Raw genomic sequence first — 24,841 nt, 5'->3', positions numbered from 1 at the left:
CCAGCCATTTCCCACCTGTGAAACCTTGGGCAGCACCCCTTTCCCTGCTGAAAACCCTTTCTGTCATGCGGAGGGGAAGGAAGGACTATATGTGCATTATGGAATATATGTGCATTAAACGTGTGTGAGAAGTACAGGCTGAGGAGTCTGCAGAGCATGTACAGGAAAGTCAAGATTCTCACTACAGTGAGAATAGTAAAAATGTACAACTATTTATTTCATAGTTTGCTAAGACTCGTATTTTGCATTAAACCCTTTAGGCAGCAAAGAGAAATGAAAAGCGAAATGTATGTTTAAAAAAAAAGGAAGAAAGGACTTTTTTTTTTCTGTCTTGGTTTCCTTATTGTGTTAATCCTTTCAGGCTGCTGTAACAAAATACCACAGACTGGGTGGCTTATAAACAACAGAAATTTATTTCTCACAGTTCTGGAGGCTGGAAGTCCGAGATCAAGACACCAGCATGGTCAGCTGAGAACCTGCTTCCTGGTTCATAGCTGGCACCTGGGTGGATGGGACTAGGGGTCTCTCAGGAGCCTCTTTTATAAGGCATTGATCCCATTCATGATGGTTCCACCCTCAAGGCTTAAGCACCTCCTAATACCATCATCTTTTGGGGGAAAGATTTCAACATGAATCTGGGAGCCATGTCTATAAAGTATGGAAATAATATTTTCTTCAAATGGTTATTATAGGATTAAATAAAGCTTTGTAATTTAGGGCCGTGCTTCTCAAACTTGACTGTGCATAGTAATCACCTGGGGATCATTTTATAATGTAGACTCTGACTCCATAGGTCTGGGATAGGGTCTGGGATCCTGCATTTGTCACAAGCTCCCAGGAGGTGCTCATGCTGTGGTTTGTGGACCACATTTGAATAGCAAGGATGTAGGGCACCGGCACAGTGCCTGGCGTTTAGCAGAGTTCAGTAAATGTTAATTCTTCCTCTGTCCCTTTTGTGACCCCTTCTCGCCATACCCTTTAGTTGGATTAACTTTTAATTTTCATCCCATCCCTATGTAATAATGTGGTAATACACATGTCCAATTAAGATGAGCCTTGGAAGGTTTCAAATCTCTAAGAAGTAACAACTGCCTCAGCAGAGAAGGGTATATTCTTAAAACGGGAGAAATATTCTTTAAGTCCTAAATCAAACACTAAGCTGCTATGTTGTAGGAACAATAGGACTTGTGTGGCTGTATGATTCCTGAAGTACACAAAAGGGCCAGCATGGTCCATTGTTAATGTCAGGCGACAGCCCATCTGCTAGGACAGGTTCCGTCAAATGGAAGTCGTCATCTCATTAAGTGGATGACAGCTGGGCAGCATATATTTATGAAGTCACTAAAGCCTTGTCATTGAGGTACTGTAGGAGGCTGAAGCAGCTGATCCTTCCAGAAACAATGATGTATGCTGTTGCCATGATATGGAAAAATCAAGTCTGATTAGACGGAGGTTTTGTGAGTCAGATCAGAAAATGCTAATAAATTTTGACAGGATTTATGTACTGATTCTATTCTTATTCCACTTTTTTCTCCCACTCTTAATTCATGTTGCACTGTTTTTCTGGTTCTTCATCCAAATGCACTTTAAAAAAAAAAAACTTACAAATATATTTAAGTATAAGTTCAGCCTTTACAAATACAAACACAAATTACAAAACAGAAAATGTATGTTCTCTTTTATTTCTATAAAGCCTTTTTGCTGCTAAATTTTTCTTTAAGGGTGAAATGAGTAAACTGAGCATTCTCTACAAAGTGGTCGTTGAATTATAGATAGTAGAAGCTTGCCCAGCTCAAGCACCCTTTTTTTTTTAATCTGAGATTTGACTTGTAGCTGTCTTAAAGTCTATAAAATCCTTTGTTAGAATTACATGTCTGGAATACCTTAAGTGAAAAATAGACTGACCTCTGTTACTTAATTTATTTGCCATGATACATTTTAGCTTTTAAGCTGATTTTGTTGGCAACTCAATTAGATAGGTATAGTTCGGTCACAATTTAGAGCATCTAGTATGAACTTTCCTATGTTTTTTAAACCAAAATTCCTGATACACAGAACTTAAAAAATTTTTAAGTCAATAAACATTGTGGAATTTTCCTCATCACCCTCTAGGTTAACAGTAGAAAAACTGATGGCAGGGAGAAAGTATTTTAAGTATTTGTAGCTACATAATAACATATACATGAAAAATTTCTTGAAGGCTACTGTGGAGCTCAACAATGGTATCTCATGAGGATGAGATTGGGGGTCAGGAGAGAGACTTTTACCTTTCACTTTATAGGCTTTCGTAATTTTTTTTTAACTTTCAGCATGTATCCCTTTAATAATTTTTACTAGTTAAAATAGTAAATGTACACCACTAGAAGGGATGTCAGAGAGTAAAGAAAAATCTGTTGGAAAGTTAGCATGCCGTGGGTGTTGGGAGCACCGACATTGGGTAGGACAGGTGAGCACCGACATTGGGTAGGACAGGTGAGCACCGACATTGGGTAGGAAAAGGCCCTTATCAGCGTGCAAAAGCCCACTCTGCACAGCTTCTCTGCAGACTTAACTGGACAACAAGAGAGAATTCTCTCAGCGTGTCACCCAGAGCCGGACACCAGGGCTGGCATTTTGATGGCTGGTCGTTCACCAGAGGGCATAGGTAATTTGAAAACGGAGTGTGAATAATGAGAGCTTTTTTCCCTTTCTTTTTTTGGTCATGACCATTGGCTCTCCTTACTTTTTATCCCTTTTGTGCAAGTGTCCGTGTGTCCGTGTACGTGTGTCTGTGTGTGTGTAGGACACTGTGGGGCTGGCAGAAGGTGAGCAGGTTTGCCCTGTGGTTTATTGAGGCTGGAGTAATCTGGAGACTCATAGCAGTGACTGTTGAAACACCGGTTTGTTTGATATTAAAGTGCATCCGAAGGGGAAAAGGATAGCAAACGGCTTACTGCTGTGCTGTGCTCGCTCTGCATGCAGTGTGCTGCACCCCTCATCTGGTTTCACCTCAGCTGTGCCAGCCCCGGTTGATCCAGACCCAACACCCAGGCTGCTTGGGGTCTAGAGGGGATCCTGGGAGAGCTGAAGCTCAGGCTGTGGAGTCCCAGGTGCTCCTGACCGTGGTCCGGGGGCCCCACTTGTGTGTTAGAAGCGTGAAGGCCAAGGGCCCCTGGGACCACGGGGTCCTGAGTCAGGAATCCAGAAATGCGAGGGGCAACAGTTCTTTTCTGACAAGGTGCTATATATCTTTTTAAAATTAAGTTTTACTGTGAAAAATTTCAAACATTCACAAATGTAGAGATAATAGTATAATGAATAGGTTTGGCGTTTTCAAATTTTGATGCACTTGCTTTTTCTTCTTCTCCCTCCCTCCCCCTTTTTCTTTTGTTATTGCTCAAGTCCTTTAACGGGAATCCAGACCGCCTATCATTTTGCTCCTACGTCCTGAGTAAGCCTATCTCTGAAAAGTCACGTTGTGCTTCTTAGGGGACAGGTGTCTGCCTCTCAGACGATGGTAGGAATTACTACAATAATAGCACAGGAATTCTTGAAGACATCCTCATGCCCAGCCAGTCATTCAGGGAATCTACCCTGGAGGTCGCCACGAACTTGCTCTTCCCAGGGCTGATGAGCACCGGCAGGTGTAGGACGCACAGCCCGTTCCCACTGGAGAGGCTGGGGCTTAAACAGGCTCTGACCCCACCATCCTCCATGGGGCCCCTCCCTCCACACCTGACCCTCTCCTGACAGGCACCCACACAGGCCGCTGCTCATCGACCTCACCAGTGAGGTCAGTGGAGCAAGTGCTGCACTCCGGGCTTCCAGTCAGTAAGAGGCACTCTGAAAAGGTGAAGATGGGGATCTAGTCTAACACTGCTCACCACTCTTTCATTCATACATCAAACATCTGTTGAGAGCTTTACTCTGTTCCTTTATGTTGATTAGGGAATTGAAGCTCAGCGAGGTCAAGGTAGCAGGGACTGTAAGAAATAAAATCTACTGTCCCTGTTTTTGCTCAAGCTCACCCAGCTCTCCAGCGCGCAGCACGGGGCTCTCACCCGTACACCGGTTCAAGCCCTACTTCCCAGTTATAGCAACACCCTCCTGACGGCCTTTGCTGCTTGCCAGGCTCCTTTCATCTGATCCTTAAAATCTCCAGGTAGCGGTTGAGCTCAAACATGAATTTTAGTTCCGGTTGGCTAGTTCTTCACCGTACACTATGATTAAAGACTTTTGGAGCTGATAACCTTCCAAGCTTATTCTGCAAGTTAATATAAACTTCGTGTTCCAGAGCCTAGAAATAATTTTAAGGGGGAAGAAAGAGTGCTTTATGGCTCATTTGATATAAAATGTGAATTCATGGGAGGAACTAAGTCTGTTTCCATTCTCTACAGATAATTTTGGCCCTTGGCAAATAGCAACTAATGTTTCCAGGGACTTCCATCTCAGGCCTGTTTGCTTAGAACAGATCTGGTTCAGAAGCCCCCAAAGAATCTTTAGGCTCATAAGAGCTGGTCTCATTCTGAAGCTGGACCACTGCCTTGTGGCCCTGATTTGCTCAGTTTTGCATTGAGTCTACTACTAGTGGAGATTCAGCAGCAGATAGTAGTGGGCCTGTGTTTGTCAATTTACGTTTCTCATGGTGAGTTCCTTACAGGATAAGATCAGACCAAGCCTAGAATCACAGAACCTTCCAGAGATGGAACATCAGTTCCCTGGAACCCTGATATTGACACCTTACCCCTTTTCACTTTGTTCTTTTCCTGGCTTTAAATTCAATGTCCTTCCTGTGGTGCGACATACCAGGACTTGACGGTGTAGGGAAGGGTTAGAAGCCCTTAGAGTTGTTTTGGGGGAAGAATCAGGTAGTTGCTAATGCTAACGTTACATGGCCTATGTCATGAAGGAAAGCCAAGTGTGTGCGCCTCTGTTCGGCGCCCTTTTTACATAAAGCACGAGGGCAGGGTTCCTGTGAAGACCCATCGCACCATCCAGGTCTACACTGACCCCCCAGACCTGCCCCAAGTCTGCGGCCATCCTATTTCTCCTTTCACACAAGAGCATTTTCTCCATATAGAGAATGTTTTACCCAAAGACCTTTGAAAACCATGTGTCTGGATCCATTTCATCTCTGTTATAGCTAAGAAAAAACTGCAGACAGAGAAATTAGGAGACCCGGCCAATTCTACATGATTCAAGGATAGCTGTACAAAGTTTGCAGATTCAGCCTAGGATTGTCTGTTAAAGCTCACCATCCATGTATTCCAGGTAAATTACATTAATCAACACCTGGTCCTGCCATTGAGCTTTGCTAGAAGGAGAAACGGACAGAAAAGTAAACCATTATTGTGCAGTCTGGTAAGTGAGTGGTAAAATTGTGTCCAGGTCAAGAGGTAGCACAGTGGAAAGAAGTCACTGGGGTTTTAAAGACTGCAGAGGTGGGCTTCCCTGGTGGCGCAGTAGTTAAGAATCCGCCTGCCAATGCAGGGAACACGGCTTCAAGCCCTGGTCTGGGAAGATTCTACATGCCACAGAGCAGCTGAGCCCGTGCGCCACAACTACTGAGCCTGCACTCTAGAGCCCACGAGCCACAACTACTGAGCCCACGTACCACAACTACTGAAGCCCACGCGCCTAGAGCCCGTGCTCCACAACAAGAGAAGCCACCGCAATGAGAAGCCCGTGCACCGCAACAAAGAGCAGCCCCCGCTCGGCGCAACTAGAGAAAAGCCCGCGCACAGCAACAAAGACCCAGTGCAGCCAAAAATAAATGAATGAATGAATGAATTAAAAATAAATAAATAAAGACTGCAGAGGAGTTTATCAGGTGACAAGAGAGTCAAGGCACTCAAGATTCGCTGCAGACCCCTTGCTCCCCATGATGGACTGGCAGATCTTGCCCTTTGATAGTGGCCCCTACTCTGCTCTGCCAAATGCTTTGACTTTAGCAGAATAATCGGTTAATCATGCCCATGGGGCAGTCTAGCCCATCAAGTTCAAGTACCAAGTGGTGATCTCTCCACTGAAAAATATTTATATTCTTAACAACAAATAAACAGTTAAAAAATGGGCAAAATATTTGAACAGACATTTCTCCAAAGAAGATAATACAAATGGCCAATAAGCCATAAGATCAGTAGTCATTAGGGAAATGCAAATCAAAACCACAATGAGATACCACTTTACACCCATTAGGATGTCTATTGTGAAAAACAGCAACAGCAAAGGAAAATAACGAGTGTTGGCAAGGATGTGGAGAAATTTGGAACTCTGGTGTACTGCTGTTGGGAATGCAAAACGGTACAGCCACTGTGGAAGATAGCATGAGGGTTCCTCAAAAAGTAAAACAGGAACTTCCCTGACAGTCCAGTGGTTAAGACTCCACGCTTCCGATGCAGGGGGCACGGGTTCGATCCCTGGTCGGGGAAATAAGATCCCAAATGCCGCGTGGCCAAAAAACAAATAAAATACACAAAAAATTTAAAAAAAAATTTTTAAATATAATCCAGCAATTCCACTTCTACCTAAATACCCAAAGGAACTGAAACTAGGGACTCAAACGAATACTTGCACATCAGTATTCATAGCAGCTTATTCATGGTAGCCGAAAGGTAGAAACAACCTACCTAGATGTTCATCAGCCGATGAATAGATAAACAAAGTGTGGTGTATACATACAATAGAATATTATTCAGTCTGAAAAAGACATGAAGTTGTGACACATACTACCACATGGATGTACCTCGAGGATATTATCCTAAGTCAAATGTCAGACACAAAAGATAAATGAGGTACCTAGAGTAGTCAGAGTCCTAGAGGCAGAGATAGAATGGTGGCCACCGGCGGCTGGGGGGAAGACGGAGTGGGAAGTTATTGTTTAATGGGGACAGAGTTTCAGTTTGGGAAGATGAAAAAGTTCTGGAGATGGATGACGGTGACGGTTGCACAACAGTGTGAATGTACTTAATATCACTGAATTGAATACTTAAAACTTAAAATGGGTAAAGTGGTAAATTTTATGTTATGTATATTTTACCGTGATTTTTAAAATCCATAATATTTACATACTTTTTGGGGGTGGGTGGAAAGCCAGGCACGTGTACTCTAGGTGGAAGAGCAGCTTGTACACAGGCCTAGAGGCCCGCTTCCTCCTGGAAGTCTTCCCTTACTGTCCCAGACACTGCTCCCTCCTCTTCCTCCAATCATTATTGAGCAGAATGTCAGTGTAACACAACTAGATAACAAGCTGTCTGAGGCCAGGGCCCAGCTTACTCTAAAAAAAAAAAGTCCTGACGATTTTGTTTAATGTTATTAATTAGTAATGTTACTCTTTCTTCCATGTCTCTCTTTCTACCTGTCTGGGTTTTTTAATAATTTTTTTTAGAAATAATTGACTTTATGGTCAATTTAGAGATTGATGTACAGTTGTTAAAAAATAACAGAGATCCCTTGTGCACTTTGTCCAGTTTCCTCCAACGGTAATGTTTTTCAAAACTGTAGTATAATATCACAGCCAGGACACTGACATTGACAATCCACTGACCTTAATCAGATTTCCTTAGTTGTGCTTGCACTTGTGTGTGTGTGTGTGTGTGTGTGTGTTAAGTTCTACACCATTGTACCAGGTAGGCTGGTGTATTCAACCACAGCAGTCAGATACCGAACAGTTCCAACACCATGAAGATCCCTAGTGTTTTTCTTTTGTAACTACCTGCACTTCCCCTCCCTCCACCCCTTAACCCTGGAAACCACTAATATGTCCTCCGTTTCTAAAATTTATCATTCCAAAAAGTGTTATATAAATGGAATTATAGAGTATGTAACCTTTCGGGGTTGACTTTTTCACTCAGCATGATTCCCTGGAGAGCCATCCAAGGTACTGAGTGTGTCAGTAGCTGGTTCTTTCTAATTGCTGGGGAGTAGTCCAAAGTATAAATGTACCGTGGTCTATTTAACCATATACCTTTTGAAGTACATTTGGTTTTTAGCTATTACCAAAAAAGCTGCTGTCAACATTTGTGTACATGTTTTTGTGTGAACATAAGTTTTTATTTTTCTGGGATAAATGCCCGAGTGCAATTGCTAGATCATATGGTAATTGCATGTTAGTTTTAAGAACCTGCCAAACTCAGGTTTTCCAGGGAGGCTGTTCCGTTTTCATCCCACCAGAAATGTATGAGTGATCCATTTTCTCCACATCCTCATCAGCATTTGGTACTGCCACTATTTTTTATTTTAGACATTCTGACAGATAGATAGTAATATCTCATTGTGGCTTATTTATTTATTTTTGGCTGTTTTGGGTCTATGTTGCTGTGTGCGGGCTTTTTCTAGTTGCAGCGAGTGGGGGCTACTCTTCGTTGTGGTTGCTTCTCTTGTCATGGAGCACGGGCTCTAGGCATGTGGGCTTCAGTAGTTGTGGCATGCGGGCTCTGTAGATGTGGCTTGCGGGCTCTAGAGCGCAGCTCAGTACTTGTGGCGCATAGGCTTAGTTGCTCCGCGGCATGTGGGATCTTCCCAGACCAGGGCTCAAACCCATGTCCCCTGCATTGGCAGGCAGATTCTTAACCACTGCGCCACCAGGGAAGTACTCTCATTGTGGTTTTAATTGGCATTTCCCTGATGGCTAGCAATGTTGAACACCTTTTCATATGTTTATTTGTTACCTGTATATTCTCTTTGGTGAAATGTCTCTTCATTTCTTTTGCCCATTTTCTAATTAAATTGGGTTTGTGTTTTGTTTTTTCTTTTAACTCATTCCCTCCACCCTTCCTTTTATTTCTTATTCTTTTAGTAAGCATTTATTAGCATGTCCCATCTATCAGGCATCTGGAATACAGAGACAAAGGCAAAGACTTACCCTAAAGAACTGATGGTTTTGAGGAGGAGACAAATAAGCAGGATTCTGTTCAGGAAAGACATCTACCTCCTATCAAGAGAATTAGTGAAGGCTTGTTTCCTGGAGGAGGTAACATCTGATCAGCATTTGGAGGGTGGATATGTTCATTATACTTTATATGCTATACTGCCTTTACACTTAGAGTAGTAATACAATAAGAAATATATAGTGCCTTCTAAAAGCCCCACAGGGCACCTTTCTTTCTAAGTAATTCATTACATGGACTTGTCATTAAATCAAGGTTAGCAGACACAAAATATCACCCTGGGTTCTTGAGGATTCTAAGACAGAGAAGACAACATCCCAGGCCCCCAAGATGTATGATCTAATGGGCACTGGAGATCCACCACCAGCAGACAGTTGATTACAGAAATACAAATTTAGTAACAAGGGAGAGGGAGAAATTAATTTTTACCAGGAAGTTTGGGAAGGTTTCTTGGAAAAAGGAGGGTTTGAGCTGGGATTTGAAAAAGGAGTAGAACTCCAACAGGTAGATATAAAAGGGAACAAATTTGGTATACACTCCTGGGTCCCTGCATGTTATAGATTCCAGGTTTCCATGCTGCTCTTACCCAGGGAATTGCTTCTGAGGAAAGATTCTAGACTGGACGTCTGTGTCCATGTTTGCTGATGGCCCCAGTTGAAGAGGCTGCTAGTGGAAGTCACATCTAGTTTTAGGATGAGATCAACAATCTAATTTTGGGAAGTCCTTCATCTCACAGATAGATGTACTGAGGCCTAGAGAGGATCAAATTCAGCTCAGTCTTGTGGCCCCTACTGGCCAGTCAGTGGATGTGTTTTGTCTAGAAAGTTCCCAGGTCACGCCAGGGAAGTGGCGTGGATTTCCTATGGCTCTGCTAAAAATAAAAAGATCATGGGCTTCCCTGGTGGCACAGTGGTTGAGAGTCCGCCTGCTGATGCAGGGGACGTGGGTTCGTGCCCCGGTCCGGGAGGGTCCCACATGCCGCGGAGCGGCTGGGCCCGTGAGCCATGGCCGCTGAGCCTCTGTGTCCAGAGCCTGTGCTCCGCAACGAGAGAGGCCACAGCAGTGAGAGGCCGGCGTACTGCAAAAAAAAAAAAAGAAAAAGAAAAGATCAATTGGTGAAAATAAGGAGTTGCAGAGTGGATGGGGAGTACTTCTTGTTTAAAAACATTGTTTATCTCACATGTAATTTTTTAAAATCTCCTTTAAGGAATATAATTTTTACATATGCTCTGAAATAAACCACACTTACCAATTAAGTAACTTACAGAATGTCAAGAAAAGAGAAAATAAACCAGTTTCAAAGCCTCTGTTCAGCAAAGATTGGAATGGATAAAAAGCTGGAAGATGTATTAATGAGATGGGGAGAAAGTCAGGTTTCTTCTCTCAATTAGAGAAAAAGAAAGGCAATTACAAACTGTAGCATAAACAAAAATATAACAAAGTCATGGCCCAGATATGAAGCAAACTAAACTGTAGCATGAAACGAATAAAATAAAATGTAGCCTGATTTTGAGAAATGTATGAGTGTAAGAAAAAATAGTCCATTTGCCACATTCTTCTTAAGTGACAAAAATACTGGGTTTGTAGAGGAAGAAGTTGTGGCCCATTGCAGTGAACACTATTTACATAATCACCATATTGTAAATGCTGTTGATTGAATGGAAAGGCAGTCAATTTCAACAACATACAAGCAAAGTGGACAGAGGTTGAGAGTTGGAAATGGGGAGGAGAGGGAGAGAGGATGGTGGGTGTTCTCATGCTTGTCTGATATCGTAAGAAGTCCAAATACTGCACAATATTGATGAGTGGGTAAGCTGAGGCTTTAAGTTTTACTTTTTTTTTGTTTTTTGGCCACACCAAGCGCCTTGCAGGATCTTAGTTCCCTGACCAGGGACTGAACCCACATCCTCGGCAGTGAAAGCGAGGAGTCCTAAGCACTGGACCGCCAGGGAATTCCCCAAAGTTTACTACATAAGTTACACATTTGGATAACTAATAGAAAAATTAAAGAGAATTCATATAGGGACTTCCCTGGTGGTCCAGTGGGTAAGACTCCAAGCTCCCAATGCAGGGGGCCCGGGTTCAGTCCCTGGTCAGGGAACTAGATCCCTCATGCCACAACTAAGAGTTCGCATGCCACAACTAAAGATCCTGCATGCCACAACTAAGACCCAGCACAGCCAAAATAAATAAATAAATAATTTTTTTTTAAAAAAAGAGAATTCATATAGCTATTAAAGGGATTCAGAATATGCTACTCCAAAATATACCCCTTTGGCATATTGATTATTTTGAACTGAAGGCAATTGAGAAACTGTAGATGCAGGAAGGGCTCTCTGACCTCCCTCTTTCTACCTAAAATCAGGCCTTTGAACTTCCCATGAGAAAGGTGCCCTCCCTTTACCAGGAAGAAAAGAACATTCTTATCACTGGGGACTGGGTGTCAATGCTGAAGTGGTCCTGTACAAATAAACCTACCAAAATAACCCTTGTCTTCCATTACTTTCTCCCCATGTATCTCCTAGTCACCTTCTCACAATTTACTGTCCTCAGCTCAAGCCCCTTGGTCTTGTCACATCCCTGCAGTTTATTGTTCTTTGTGTAAAAAGGCATATAAGTTTTGGGGCCTAACAGCTTATTCAGGTCTTCATTTTCCCTTCAAAGACTCCCATGTACATGTAAAAATATTAAATATGATATGTATGCTTTTCTTTTTAATCTGTTTATGTCGGTTAATTCTTAGGCCAGCTACAGAACCTAAGAGGGTAGAAGGAAGTTTTTCCTCCCCTACTATCAAAAATTGGAAGAAGGGAAGGGGAAGGGGAACAGCGGGAAACAGAACAAATTATACTGTAATTTTTCAGGCTGGGCTGTCAGTTGATAATGTCTAAAGAAATAGTAATATAAGTATATTACATGTTATGAAAATGGTTGCCAGAACTACAGACAGAAGTGGTTAAATGTGGTTGCCTCTGGGAAGTTGTACTAGAAGTGACCTCGGGGATTAGGCGGAGACACAATTTTGATGTCACATAAGTGATTGTTTTGGTAAAAAGAAATGAGAAGGGTTGTATTGACCAGGAACAAAATTTGTTCAAAGTATAATTGCAGCTATTTCATTACCTTAAATTTTAAATATAGCCTGTAAGCATTTCTAATTTTCCTAAATTTGCCCTTGTGCAGGAAAAAGAACTAGTTCGGCTCTGATATAGATATTTGAATGCCACTTTTGTTAAGAGAGATCTTGGATTTTTTTGAGGTGAGACAAAATGAAGTACTGTGAGGTACTTCTCAACGGTGTAAAGTCCCTGGATTAATCCAGAGTTTAGCTTATTTAATGTACCATTTAAGCTCTTTTCTTGTGCAAAATCTTCAACTTATATTTTCCCCATCAGGGCACACCTCTGATTTTATAATGCCAATCATTGAAAACTGACATTTATTATATATAAACATTCCCTTTGGACATATCCATTTCCAAGTTCAGGGAGCCAGGCTCCAGGAACCCACGCACGCACACCGGGACTGTGTGGTGTGGGGCAGGGCAGGGGACGCTGGCCACACTGTGGTACCATCCTGTGGTTGTGATGCTAAATTAGAACATGTTTTCGTTTTCTTCTCTCTAGGAAGGCCCTTTTGTCTACTTGTCTTTGGTAGGAAACATCACAGATTCTGATGCCTTGATCGCTTCATTGTGTAAGTAATTTAAAACGTTTGCATTTGCCATGTTTGAGGGATTAATTGCAAGTATGGCTGTCAATTAAATGAGTACCTGTACCCATGCTGTATGATTCTATTTACATGAAATGTCCAGGTTAGGCAAATCTATAGAGAAAAATTATAGATTAGTGGTTGCCTGGGTGTGTGGGGAGGGGGCGGGATCATAGGCCAGAAATGGGGAGTGACTGATAATGGGTACAAGTTTCTTTTTCGGGGTAGAAACATTATAAAATTACATGATTTGTGGTGATTCAAATCTGAGAATATACTAAAACTTGTTGAATTATACACTTTAAACAGATTTAAAAACACAGGTCTGGCATGTGAATTATATCTCAATAAAGTTATAATTTCAAATTTCTGTTTTTATTTATTTATTTAATTTATTTATTTTTGGCTGCACTGGGTCTTCGTTGCTGTGCATGGGCTTTCTCTAGTTGTGGCAAGCAGGTGCCACTCTTCATTGCAGTGCGCCGGCTTCTAATGGCAGTGGCTTCTTTTGTCGCGGAGCACGGACTCTAGGTGTGCGGGCTTCAGTAGTTGTGGCTCGCGGGCTCAGTAGTTGTGGCTCGCAGGCTCTAAAGCACAGGCTCAGTAGTTGTGGTGCACAGGCTTAGTTGCTCCGCAGCATGTGGGATATTCCCCAACCAGGGCTCGAACCCGTGTCACCCTGCATTGGCAGGCGGATTCTTAACCACTGCACCACCAGGGAAGCCCTATAATTTCAAATGTTTATAGTGAGTGCAGATTGAGGAGTTTGCAGTATTTAAACTGGGTGTTTTCCATATTTTTATTATTAACTTTCATATATATACATATATATGTATATATATATGGTCTTGTAGATAATTTCCAGAAATCTTCCTGCTCTGCAGAGATATTAACTAGTTTTCCCTATCTTCGTCATGTTGCTGTAAATCAATCAACATTCAGTCAGTCAGTATCAACTACCTCCAATGTGCTGTGTCAGTACTGACAAATAAATGAGCTGTGCAGCAACTGGGTTCTTTGCCACTATTATAGAGCTGCCTTGTGCAGGATAACTTCTTTCAGATTTTGCATCTGAAAATCTGCATTGTTTATCTCATTTCTCCCACAATTCTGAAATCGTGTCCTCAAGCCAGGATCTGGACTCCTGTTCACCACTAGTATTGTAAAACTCTTCTAGAGAATTGAGTCAGCCACAATTAGTGCTTCCCAAAGCAAAACCCATGTTATCTTTGATGTCCGTCAGGTCCTAGCCATGGTAGCTCAGGGTGCCTGAGTCCCACATCTTTTTTTTTTCTTTTTTCGGTACACGGGCCTCTCACTGTTGTGGCCTCTCCCGTTGCGGAGCACAGGCTCCGGACGCACAGGCTCAGCGGCCATGGCTCACCGGCCCAGCCGCTTCGCGGCATGTGGGATCTTCCCGGACTGGGGCACAAACCTGTGTCCCCTGCATCGGCAGGCAGACTCTCAACCACTGCGCCACCAGGGAAGCCCTGAGTCCCACATCTTGAGGCCACCCGCTCAGTTCCACGGGCTAAGGAATATGCAGCTGTGCAGCTTTCTGGCGAGTCTGCCAGATTAAACTGTGCTTGAGAATTGCTAGGGAAGTCTGGGGTTGAGAATTCCAGCTCAAGTCACTGTCCTCCTACCCCGGCTGCCCTGCTCAGCCTCAGAGAAAGCAGACAGCCCAGATTTGGCTCAGTCCCGTGAAATGCAAATATCTAATTCGATCTTTATCAGTCATCTTCAGTCTACATTTTCACCTTCAAAAAATGAAAACTCGGGCTTCCCTGGTGGCGCGGTGGTTAAGAATCCTCTTGCCAATGCAGGGGACACGGGTTCGAGCCCTGGTCCGGGAGGATCCCACATGCCTCGGAGCAGCTAAGCCCGTGCGCCACAACTACTCAGCCTGCACTCTAGAGCTCACGAGCCACAACTACTGAGCCCATGTGCCACAACTACTGAAGCCCGCACACCGAGAGCCCGTGCTCCACAACAAGAGAAGCCACCTTAATGAGAGGCCTGTGCACCGCAACGAAGAGTAGCTCCCACTCGCTGCAACTAAAAAGAAAGCCTGCGTGCAGCAACGAAGACCCAACGCAGCCAAAAATTAATTAATTAATTAATTTTTTAAAAAAAGTGAAAATTCATTTAATGGAGGTACCCTTTATTAGTGTGAAAGTGAAAATCTAGTAGATAATGTCAAGTAGTGCTTCTTGGACTTTAAAGTACACAGATTGCTTGGGGTTCTTGTTAAAATGCAGATTCTTATTCAGAGGGTCTGGGGTAGGGCCTCCCAAATATTGATCTGTGGACTGTCCTTTGATTCAGCAGGTTGTAGAACTTGTTAAAGATGGTGAGGAAGACTTTATTCAAGAGGGACTATGGCAATGGGAGAGAGATTGGGCTCAACTCTAAATACAAGGACAGGTGGAGAGTCATAGGCAAGGAGCAGGGTTGGGGTCAGTGGATGGAAAATTACTGAGAAGAAACATCAAGGCTGCGGGACTCTTGATAGACTGACTCAACAGGATCCTTGCTGAAGGCACACCAGGGTATTAAGATACAGAGGGTGGGAGATGAGGAATTTGATCAGATATCAAGATTATCTACACTCCATGTTCGTAACAGCAGTATCTACAATAGCCAAGACATGGAAACAGCCTAAGTGTCCATTGACAGAGGAGTGGATAAATAAGTTGTGGTGTATATATACAGTGGAATATTATTCAGCCATAAAAAGAAGGAAATCCTGCCATTTGTGACAGCATGGATGGGCCTTGCAGACATTATGCTAAGTGAAATAAGCTAGACAGAAAAAAACAAAAACTGTAATATCTCATATGTGGAATCTAAAACGCAAACAACCCAATCTCATAGAAAAAGAGATCGGATTTGTGGTTACCAGAGGCAAGGACTGTGGAGTGGGGGAATTGGATGAAGATGTTCAAAAGGTACAAACTTCTGGACTTCCCTGGTGGTACAGTGGTTAAGAATCTGCCTGCCAGTGCCGGGGACACAGGTTCGAGCCCTGGTCTGGGAAGATCCCACATGCTGCAGAGCAACTAAGCCCACGAGCCACAACTAGTGAGGCCCGCGTGCCACAACTAGTGAGGCCCGTGTGCCTAGAGCCTGTGCTCCACAACAAGAGAAGCCACCGCAATGAGAAGCCCATGTACCGCAACAGAGAGTAGCCCCCACTCGCCGCAACTAGAGAAAGCCCGCACGCAGCAACGAAGACCCAACGCAGCCAAAAATAAATAGAAAAATAAATAAATTTATTTTTTAAAAAAAGGTACAAACTTCTAGTTCTATGATAAATAAGTACTAGGGATGTAATGTACCACATAATTAACACTACTGTATGGCATATTTGAAAGTTGTTAAGAGAATAAATCCTAAGAGTTCTCACCACAAGGAAAAAAACATTTTTTCTTTTTCTTTTTTTTTGTATCTATATGACATGATGGATGTCATTAAACTTATTGTGGTAATCATTTCACAATATATGTAAGTCAATTCATTATGCCGTATACCTTAAACTTACACAGTGCTGTATGTCAGTAATATCTCAATAAAACTGGGGGTTGGGTGGAGTGATCAGATACCAAGAGTGAAGGATTTTCACTAAACTTACGCAGCAGGATTCTTGTTGAAACTGGACTAAGTGGGCCAAGCACAGAGCCCAAGGTCGAGACCTTTTGGAGAAGAGGGCTTGGAGGAGGCTGCCTTGAGTTTGGTCAAGAAGAGTTGTGCCCCTAATCTCCACTCTGTGGCAAAGGGCACAGCCGTGGCTTGGCTACTGGAAACCTCCAGCCCTTCGTGTGCATCTTTCCCTCTAAACCTCTTCCTGAGCCTGGCAGTCAGTCACAAAATAAAGGATGAGGATCACATCATTAGGTTTATTAATGCTCTGTTTGCCCTTTCGCTGTTGTAGGTGTTTAACCTGCAAAGAGTTGGTCAAGGTTAAGCAGTAGATGAGGAGATGTGAGAGGCTTGATCCACTGGGGCCAGCAGATAGCAGGGCCTGCTTCCAGTGCCTGTCCCCACCCCCCTTCCCCCCACTTTCAGTTACACACACACACGCTGTCTCCTTCAGCTTTGCTGAATTTCCTGCAGTTTCAGACACACCGAGCGCTCTCAGCCCCAGGCCTTTGCTCAAACTCCTCCCCGAGATACCCTCTCCCTCCCCCAGTTCAAGGCTCGCCTCTTGTGATGTAAGCCCTGAGATTTTTTTTTTCGTGCAAATGTGCTTTATTTCTGTAATTTAGAAGAGACCTTTTGGTTTAGGGGATGGGAGCTGTGTTTCAGTTCATACATATCGTCACACACTTCCCCAAGGGGGAGCAATTGACAGGCCACACGGGGATCCTGTTATATGACACCCTCATCCAACTGGCCCTTGAGACTGGACCAGGTGCCCTTCAGGACAGAAATCAGGATGGGCTGCCCGCTGATCTTGCCTGCTGGTCATCCTCACCTTCATCCCAATCCAAAGCCTTGATTTCCGACACTGTGGAAGGTACGTGACTAAGAGAAAGGCCTGAGGTTAAGATCCCAGATTATGTGTGCCTTGACGTCTGGTAAAATCCAGAGGGCCTCAGATGTCGTAAGTGCCAGGCCCCTCTGCACCCTGCTTCCTCATGTCAGGTCCCTAGACAAGCAGCCCTCCTGGTCTCCGGAACCAGCACGGTGCCTGCATACCCCTGAGGAGCCGGCTTCAGTTCCCTGCCAGCCCTCAGAATTACTCAGACAATCCTATCACATCCTGCCGCGGGGACCGGGGGTCACCCGCCCTGGTGTTACTGCAGAGCCCACCTCCCACAGTCCCTCCTCTTTCACTCCAGTTCCTAGCGCAGCCCCATGCGGCACAGTGTGCTTCTCCCCGAACCTGCGAGTGTTCTGTGACTAAGGAACGGCCATCATCTGCCCAGTGTCACCTGACATCATCTGCCCAGTGTCACCTGTTGTGTGTGAAGCCACCGCATAAGCCCAGGGCGGGAACCCTTCCCTCGCATGTAGGGTGAAGAGGAAGCGATCAGAACACCTCATCTCCTAGCTTGTGCAGTGCCTTTTCTCCATGTCCCTATTCTCTGTCCCCGTCACTTATTACATGGTTTGAGCTCGCTACAGTATGAACCACCAGCAGCAGACTTTGTGTCCTGGTCGCTGCTGCATTCTTGAGACCTAGCATAGAGGCGTCTATACGCTACAAAAAAATTGTTGAATTAAAGAATGAATGAAGGGGACTTCCCTGGAGGTCCAGTGGTTAGACCCTGTACTTCTAATGCAGGGGGCATGGGTTCGATCCCTGGTCAGGGAACTAAGATCTCACATGCCACGTGGCCAAAAAATAAATAAATCAAAATTTTTTTAAAAAAAGAATGAATGAATGGGGTTATTTTTGTGAATGTCTAAACACCCACTAATCTCTTAGCTCCTAAAGCATTGACCTTTTACTTGTGATATTTTCTTAGATTTTGGCTACACTAGATAGTATATTTCACCTATTGTATCTATGTGGGTTTTTTTTATTAATTTAATTTATTTTATTTATTTATTTTTGACTGCATTGGGTCTTTGTTGCTGTGCCCGGGCTTTCTCTGGTTGCAGCGAGTGGGGGCTACTCTTCGCTGCGGTGCGTGGGCTTCTCATTGCGGTGGCTTCTCTTGTTGCGGAGCATGGACTCTAGGCACGTGGACTTCAGTAGTTGTGGCGTGCAGGCTCAGTAGTTGTGGCTTGCAGGGTCTAGAGCGCAGGCTCAGTAGTTGTGGCACACGGGCTTAGTTGCTCCACAGCATGTGGGATCTTCCCAGACCAGGGCTCGAGCCTGTGTCCCCTGCATTGGCAGACAGATTCTTACCCACTGAGCCACGAGGGAAGCCTTGTATCTATGTTTAAATTTATAGGGAAAACTTTTACTTTCACTATGATGTTTTCCAGTTAGGTCATGGCAGGCAGTCGGCTAAGGACAGGCTGGACGGCTCTGCCTTGTCTGCCAGTTGCGTCTGGCCTTTCACAGAATCTCCGCTCAGCGTGTGTCTGTGTGTTATCTCATTAAATAGCTAATCATGTTTACTGGCGTGTCCTTTCTCTGGGGACAGCCTTTCATGGGAACCCTTTGTCCCTGGCCCTGGAGGGATCCTAACTCTAACCATTAAGAGACTATTGCTTCTTTTTATGGCTGAGTAATATTCCATTGTATATATGTGCCACATCTTCTTTATCCGTTCATCCAATGATGGACACTTATGTTGGAGGGGGAAGGGTAAGCTGTGACAAGGCGAGAGAGTGGCATGGACATATATACACTACCAAACGTAAAGTAGATAGCTAGTGAGAAGCAGCTGCATAGCACAGGGAGATCAGCTCGGTGCTTTGTGACCACCTAGCGGGTGGGATAGGGAGGGTGGGAGGGAGGGAGATGCAAGAGGGAAGAGGTATGGGAACATATGTATATGTATAACTGATTCACTTTGTTATAAAGCAGAAACTAACACACCATTGTAAAGCAATTATACTCCAATAAAGATGTAAAAAAAAAGAGACTATTGCTTTGTGCTGCTCAGACCAATCAGATCACGCAGCTAATTTTTGACCATTCATACCTTTTCTAAGTAATGTGAGAACAGTAGTTAAAGGGAGAGAAGAGGGTTTTGGGGTTTTTTTTCCTCTGTTTATTTGAGATCTTAGGACCAGCACGTATTACTTTGTTAAAGTAAAAAGGAAAGAGAGACAGAGAGAAAGAGGTTGGGGGGGAGGTGGGGAGGAAGGAGAGAGAGAAAGAAAGAAGGAAGGAAAGAAGAGAGAAGGAGGGAGGGAGGGAGGGGAATATGACTTCACCTAGTGCATGGCCCTTGGTCCTTCACTAAAAAGACTATCTGACCTCATGGTGCTTCCTAGAAGTAACCATCCTGATAACGGGGCCTGGAAAGATTTCTTAGGGCACACCTGCTCCCTGGTCAGCACAGTTTCGTGGTAGCTGTGTTAGTGAATTCTGCCCCTGTAGCAGACCGAAATGCTCCTTTGTCCATTTAGGATTCATTCTGTAGTCCAGGCCGTGTTACTCTCCTCCCCTCCCCTCCCTGCTACCTCCCCAGCACTCAATTCCTCTTCAATCCCTAATAAACATGTGTCTTTTTATAAACATTTCCTTAATAATAATTTTCCCACATCTAACTAATACAGACTTCATGTTGACATTTTGACGTAAGGAATTATAATGCATTTACCAAGATAACTATTAAAGATTATCTTTGCAAAGTCTGACTGTGTCAAACTGATGTAGAATTCTGCTGCTTACGATGAAAAGGGAGAGGGTGAAGAGGGCACGCGTGTGAAAGCACTTTGGAAAATGCAAATCATTTTACAAATATAACATGATATTGTTGTTATTACTTGTGTCCGGTGGCAAATGCATTTTCGTCATAGGACCTCTCTTGCCTTCCACTAAGGCATAATGAAGACTACAGAGAGAGTGGTAGTTACTCTTTTATCTCCTCCTAACGGGGAAAAAAAGGTCATTTCCTCTGTCATAAAAATGATTGCCAGATGAGTAACAAAATGTATTTTGTTTTCAGGGAAAGAATATGGCAAAGCTGACGCAAGATGGCTTTATTTGGATCCAACCATTGTGTCTTTGGAAATTCTGACTGTCGTCCTGGGAGGGTTTCTGGCATTGGTTCTCATTTATGCCATCGTCAAAGGGAAACATTATCGGTAAGTGCTCTTCTCCTGTCCTACGGAAAAGAGGAGGAACATTAGCTGTCCCAATGCCAGTGTGACATTTGGAGGGGATAATGACCAGAGTTCTTTGTTAGACAAAAAGTAGACTAGAAACAAAAATTGTTAGATATTAGTTAAGGATCATGGTGCCACCAGGATAATCTCAGACCATTCAAAATAAAAAAAATATGAGAAATATGATTGTATTGACAACCTAGGTGCTGTATAGACAAGCACAGTGGTGACAGCATTGGATGATTTGCCACCAATATTTTGGAGAATCAAAAGGTAATATTTGCATCCTTTCCCTCCAACTCATTCTAGAAAACTCCCATTCCGCTTGACACAAAGAAATAGCTCTCATGTAATTCTGAGGTAGACATGCAAGATAAATAAGAAATCTTTCCAGAAGCAGGCTATGGAGGGTATGAGGAAAGCAGAAGAGTGAGGAGACGAAACAGAAAGATGGCAGATTAACCATCCATCAATCAGACCCTGGAACTTTGAACTCCGCTTCCTCCCTCCCTTTCCTTCCTCTCCATCTTAGGGACGGGGTGACCTGGGACAAACAGATTGCTATCCTGGGGATGATTCCCTAAAACAGTGTCAAGTAGGCACAACGGCATTCCATTTTCCACCATCTTGTATCAAAGAAGAAGTCTTATGTAAAGCTTCATCATAAAAGTTCAAATTTGAAAGAGACCTCAAAGGTCATTTAATCCAATTTCCCCCACCCAGTTTTACATAGAGCGTTGGCAGGAAGAATCCAGTTTCTCCCGGGTGCCTTCCATGTCTTTGACTCCATGATCGTGGTTGTAGATTTACTACATGCACCCATTTGTTTATTATTTCAAACATTTAACACATACGCATTGTTGAATATGTGCCGGGCACAGTGCTTTATCTACATATCTCATTTAATCTCCACAATGTTATTCGAGGAAGGGACTATTATTCTCCCTTTTACAACAGGTGAAATTGCGGCTCACAGAGAGATTCACATCCAGGTCTCTCTTTACCGGGTCAGTTGTGACCTCACCAAATCTTCCGAAGAATAGGACAGGATACCCAAGAGACCTTCTTTAACTCTGAGGATAATCTTCTAGGAAAGGCACTATTGCTTCTCCCAGGAAAGCATGGGTCTTCATTAATTATCAATTTGCCCCATCAAAGGAGCTCTACGTAAAACCTGAGGTCCAACTTCAGGGAGGTTTTCTGCCGTGGAAGACTGTTGATGCTGCTGGCAGTTTCATCCCTTGTCTCTTTCTCTCTAACAGGCATTTCATACAGATCACCCTGTGTGTGTGTGAACTGTATGGCGGGTGGATGACCTTCTGCCCAGACTGGCTTATGGGAAGCCCCAACCTCAACACCAACAGTTGGCTCTACTTTTGGGTCTACCTGGTATTTTTCAATGGTGTTTGGGTTCTGATCCCAGGACTGTTACTGTGGCAGTCATGGGTAGAACTCAAGAACATGCATCACAGAGGATTCAATTCAGGCAAAAAGTTTCAGTGAATTTTCAAAATCATAAACACCGTCAGCATGCTTTATGAGCCAGAATGAATCAAACCTGTTTGTTGGGCCAGAATGTAATACATTCCAGTGTATACTTTTCTTTTATATTGTCATTCTTGAACAAGCTAATTGCTTTCAGTTGAATCAATTTCAAATGGACTGTAAGGTTGACAAGTTTTGGCTGTTGTTTTTTCCAGTTAAATGGCAATACAGGGAACAGAGAATAAATTTTAACTTGTAATAATAACACATGTAATGATATACTTTTATGGCTAGCATTAATTGTTCTACGTTAATAAAGCCAATTATCATGAAATGCTGTAGAGCATGTTATATTAATTTTTTATTTCAAAGAACATGTTGTTGCCTCAACCTTTGATCTTCCCTCCAGTCTTCTGGTTACCAGAGTGAAACCAGGAATGAAATGAGTGCTTCTGTTTTGCACTTTATCAAATTTGTGAAGCCAACAAAAATGATAGTGGAAGGAATTTGTGAGTGGGGTAACTCCTCATGGGTGAACATTGGGGTTTCACACAGATGATTGATTTATATCTGTCCTTTTTTAAGGAGGAAGATTTAAGATACCTTACAAAAATACGATAAAAAGTAAATCAGGGGGGCTTCCCTGATGGCGCAGTGGTTGAGAGTCCACCTGGCGATGCCGGGGACGCGGGTTCGTGCCCCGGTCTGGGAAGATCCCACATGCCGCAGAGCGGCTGGGCCCGTGAGCCATGGCCGCTGAGCCTGCGCGTCCAGAGCCTGTGCTCCACAACGGGAGAGACCACAACGGTGAGAGGCCCGCGTACCGGAAAAAAAAAAAAAAAGTAAATCAGGAAATAGGAACATAGGGAAAATGAGTGAGAAACAATAAGATGAAGGTAAAATTAATATGCAGAATGCATGCCGTGACGTCGTATGTAACTGATAGAAGTGAAGCATAAATGTAACACTTACCTTCAGTACCAAGAGGGAGACATGATCACCCTATGTTTCAGAAAACACTCGTTTTGGCAGATGGCTATAGCACTTCCGTCAGAGGTGGGGAGCGGGTACTCACATTAACTTGTTCAACACCTGGCTTTCTTACTAGCCTGTTAGCTCACAGATGTGTTCTCTGCCTAGAAGGGTGCCCGGCCTATACACCAGGCACTTGGTTGGTTGTGGTGGATGCTGTCACTTAGCTCAGTCTGCATTCCCCCTCCTTCTAGGTGTCCTCTTATCCGGCAGAGAGCTGCAGGTTGTGGTCCTGGATGCAAAATTGCTGTCACCTTTCAGAGGTGCTTGTGAGCGGTTTGGAGGGTGAAAGCATGGAGACCGTTTTCAGCTGTTCCTTTTTTACTTTTGCTGTTTTGTGGCGACAGGGAATGTCTATGACTATGGAAACGTGAGGGTTTGGAGCGTTAGCACATCGAGCGTTCAACCTCGTGGGTACTGAGAGGCAGTTGTGGTTGGGGCAGTGGGAGTAAAGGGTTTGCGGGCTGAGGAGCTCCAGTGGTGGCCTCACTGGCAGTGCCTGCCTTGGGAGGGTCCATCTTGTGGACATTTGGGAGCCATTCCTAGAAGCTGAGCCAAGCACCTGCTCTTGGAGTCCTCCAGTGATTTTCATAAGCATCCTCTATTAAATCCTCCTGCTTAAAACACCTAGAGTAGTTGCTGTTTTCTGTGCTTTTATCCTGAATGATACCTGACTATGATATTCATTGAATATTGAGTAAGTCTGGCCAAGTAAGTTTGAGGAATATTACGTTAGCACATTAAAGACTTTAGAAGTCCTGCAGTGAAGAAACTAGATTAACTTGTTTAACTCAGCTTTTCCCAACATATTTAGCAGACCACTTTAACAAGTAGGATGGTGTTTCATGGAACATCAGATAGGGAAGCACTGAGTAACAGAGTTCCGTTTTCATGAGATTAAAAACAAACCAGTTGCCAATAAACAATTAAAAGAGAATTTTTAAAAATACCATTTACGGGCTTCCCTGGTGGCACAGTGGTTGAGAGTCCGCCTGCCGATGCAGGGGACGCAGGTTCGTGCCCCGGTCCGGGAAGATCCCACATGCCATGGAGCGGCTGGGCCCGTGAGCCATGGCTGCTGAGCCTGCGCGTCCGGAGCCTGTGCTCCGCAACGGGAGAGGCCACGTTGGTGAGAGGCCCGCATACCGCAAAAAAAAAAAAAAAGGAAAAAAAATACCATTTACTATAGCATCAAAACATTCTAATATTTAGGGGAAAATTGAAAGATATTAAGGCTTACACAGAAAACAAAAACAACTATAAAACATTGAGAGAAGTTAAATAAGACCTAAATAAGTAGAGAGATATGTCATGTTCATGGATTGGAAGGTTCAATATTGCAAAGAAGTCAGTTCTCCCCAAACTGAGCTATAGATTCAATGTAATCCCAATCAAAACCCCAACAGATTTACCTATTTGTCATTTTTTAAATGGTAACAAGTTGATTTTAAGATATTTTATGGCAATGCAAAGGGCCAAGAGGGCGAAGACAATGTTGTAGAAGCATAAAGCTGGAGGACTTGCTCTACCATACATCAAGTCTTAATATAAAGCCACAGTAATTAAGGCAATGTGGTATTGGCACCAGAAAGCCAACAGACGGATAGACCAATGGAACAGACTAGAAAGTCCAGAAACAGACCTTCCTGTATGTGGACACTGGATTTAGGAAAAACGTGCCACTGCAGAACAATGGGGAAAGGATGGTCTTTTCAATAAATGGTGCTGGCTCAGTTGCATGTCCCTGTGGTAAAAATGAATTTTGATCCTTACCTCACATCATGCACAATATCAACTCCAGGTGAATTGTTGATTTTAGTTTTTTTAATTAATTTATGTATTCATTTTTGGCTGCGTTGGGTCTTTGTTGCTGCATGTGGGCTTTCTCTAGTTCCGGCGAGTGGGGGCTACTCTTCGTTGTGGTGCGCGGGCTTCTCGTTGCAGTGCCTTCTCTTTGTTGCGGAGCACAGGCTCTAGGTGCACGGGCTTATTGATTTTAATGTGAAAGG

General features: G+C 43.6%; 1 protein-coding gene across 5 annotated transcripts in view; it reads left to right on the top strand.

Moving 5' to 3' along the window:
* Positions 1-24,841, top strand: part of EBPL (EBP like) — a 103,877-nt gene that overhangs the window by 29,910 nt on the left and 49,126 nt on the right. Inside the window, exons 2-5 of one of the 5 annotated variants that reach the window (XM_027116349.1) lie at positions 12,494-12,563; positions 20,156-20,294; positions 20,519-20,588; positions 22,386-22,511. In XM_027116349.1, the coding sequence (XP_026972150.1) occupies positions 12,494-12,563; positions 20,156-20,294; positions 20,519-20,558 (249 nt within the window). In that variant the 3' untranslated portion in view covers positions 20,559-20,588; positions 22,386-22,511. Of the gene's footprint in view, positions 1-12,493; positions 12,564-20,155; positions 20,295-20,518; positions 20,589-21,577; positions 22,135-22,385; positions 22,519-24,841 lie in introns of those variants that run through there. The other 4 variants (XM_027116348.1, XM_027116350.1, XM_027116347.1 and 1 more) reach the window with 4 other exon arrangements.

Source organism: Aethalodelphis obliquidens, unplaced genomic scaffold, assembly GCF_003676395.1.
Source record: "Aethalodelphis obliquidens isolate GAN/ISIS:26980383/991018 unplaced genomic scaffold, ASM367639v1 scaffold16, whole genome shotgun sequence".
Classification (NCBI taxonomy): Eukaryota; Metazoa; Chordata; class Mammalia; order Artiodactyla; family Delphinidae; genus Aethalodelphis; species Aethalodelphis obliquidens.
Note: the sequence above shows the minus strand (reverse complement) of the source record. Positions and strands in the feature narration are given on the sequence as shown.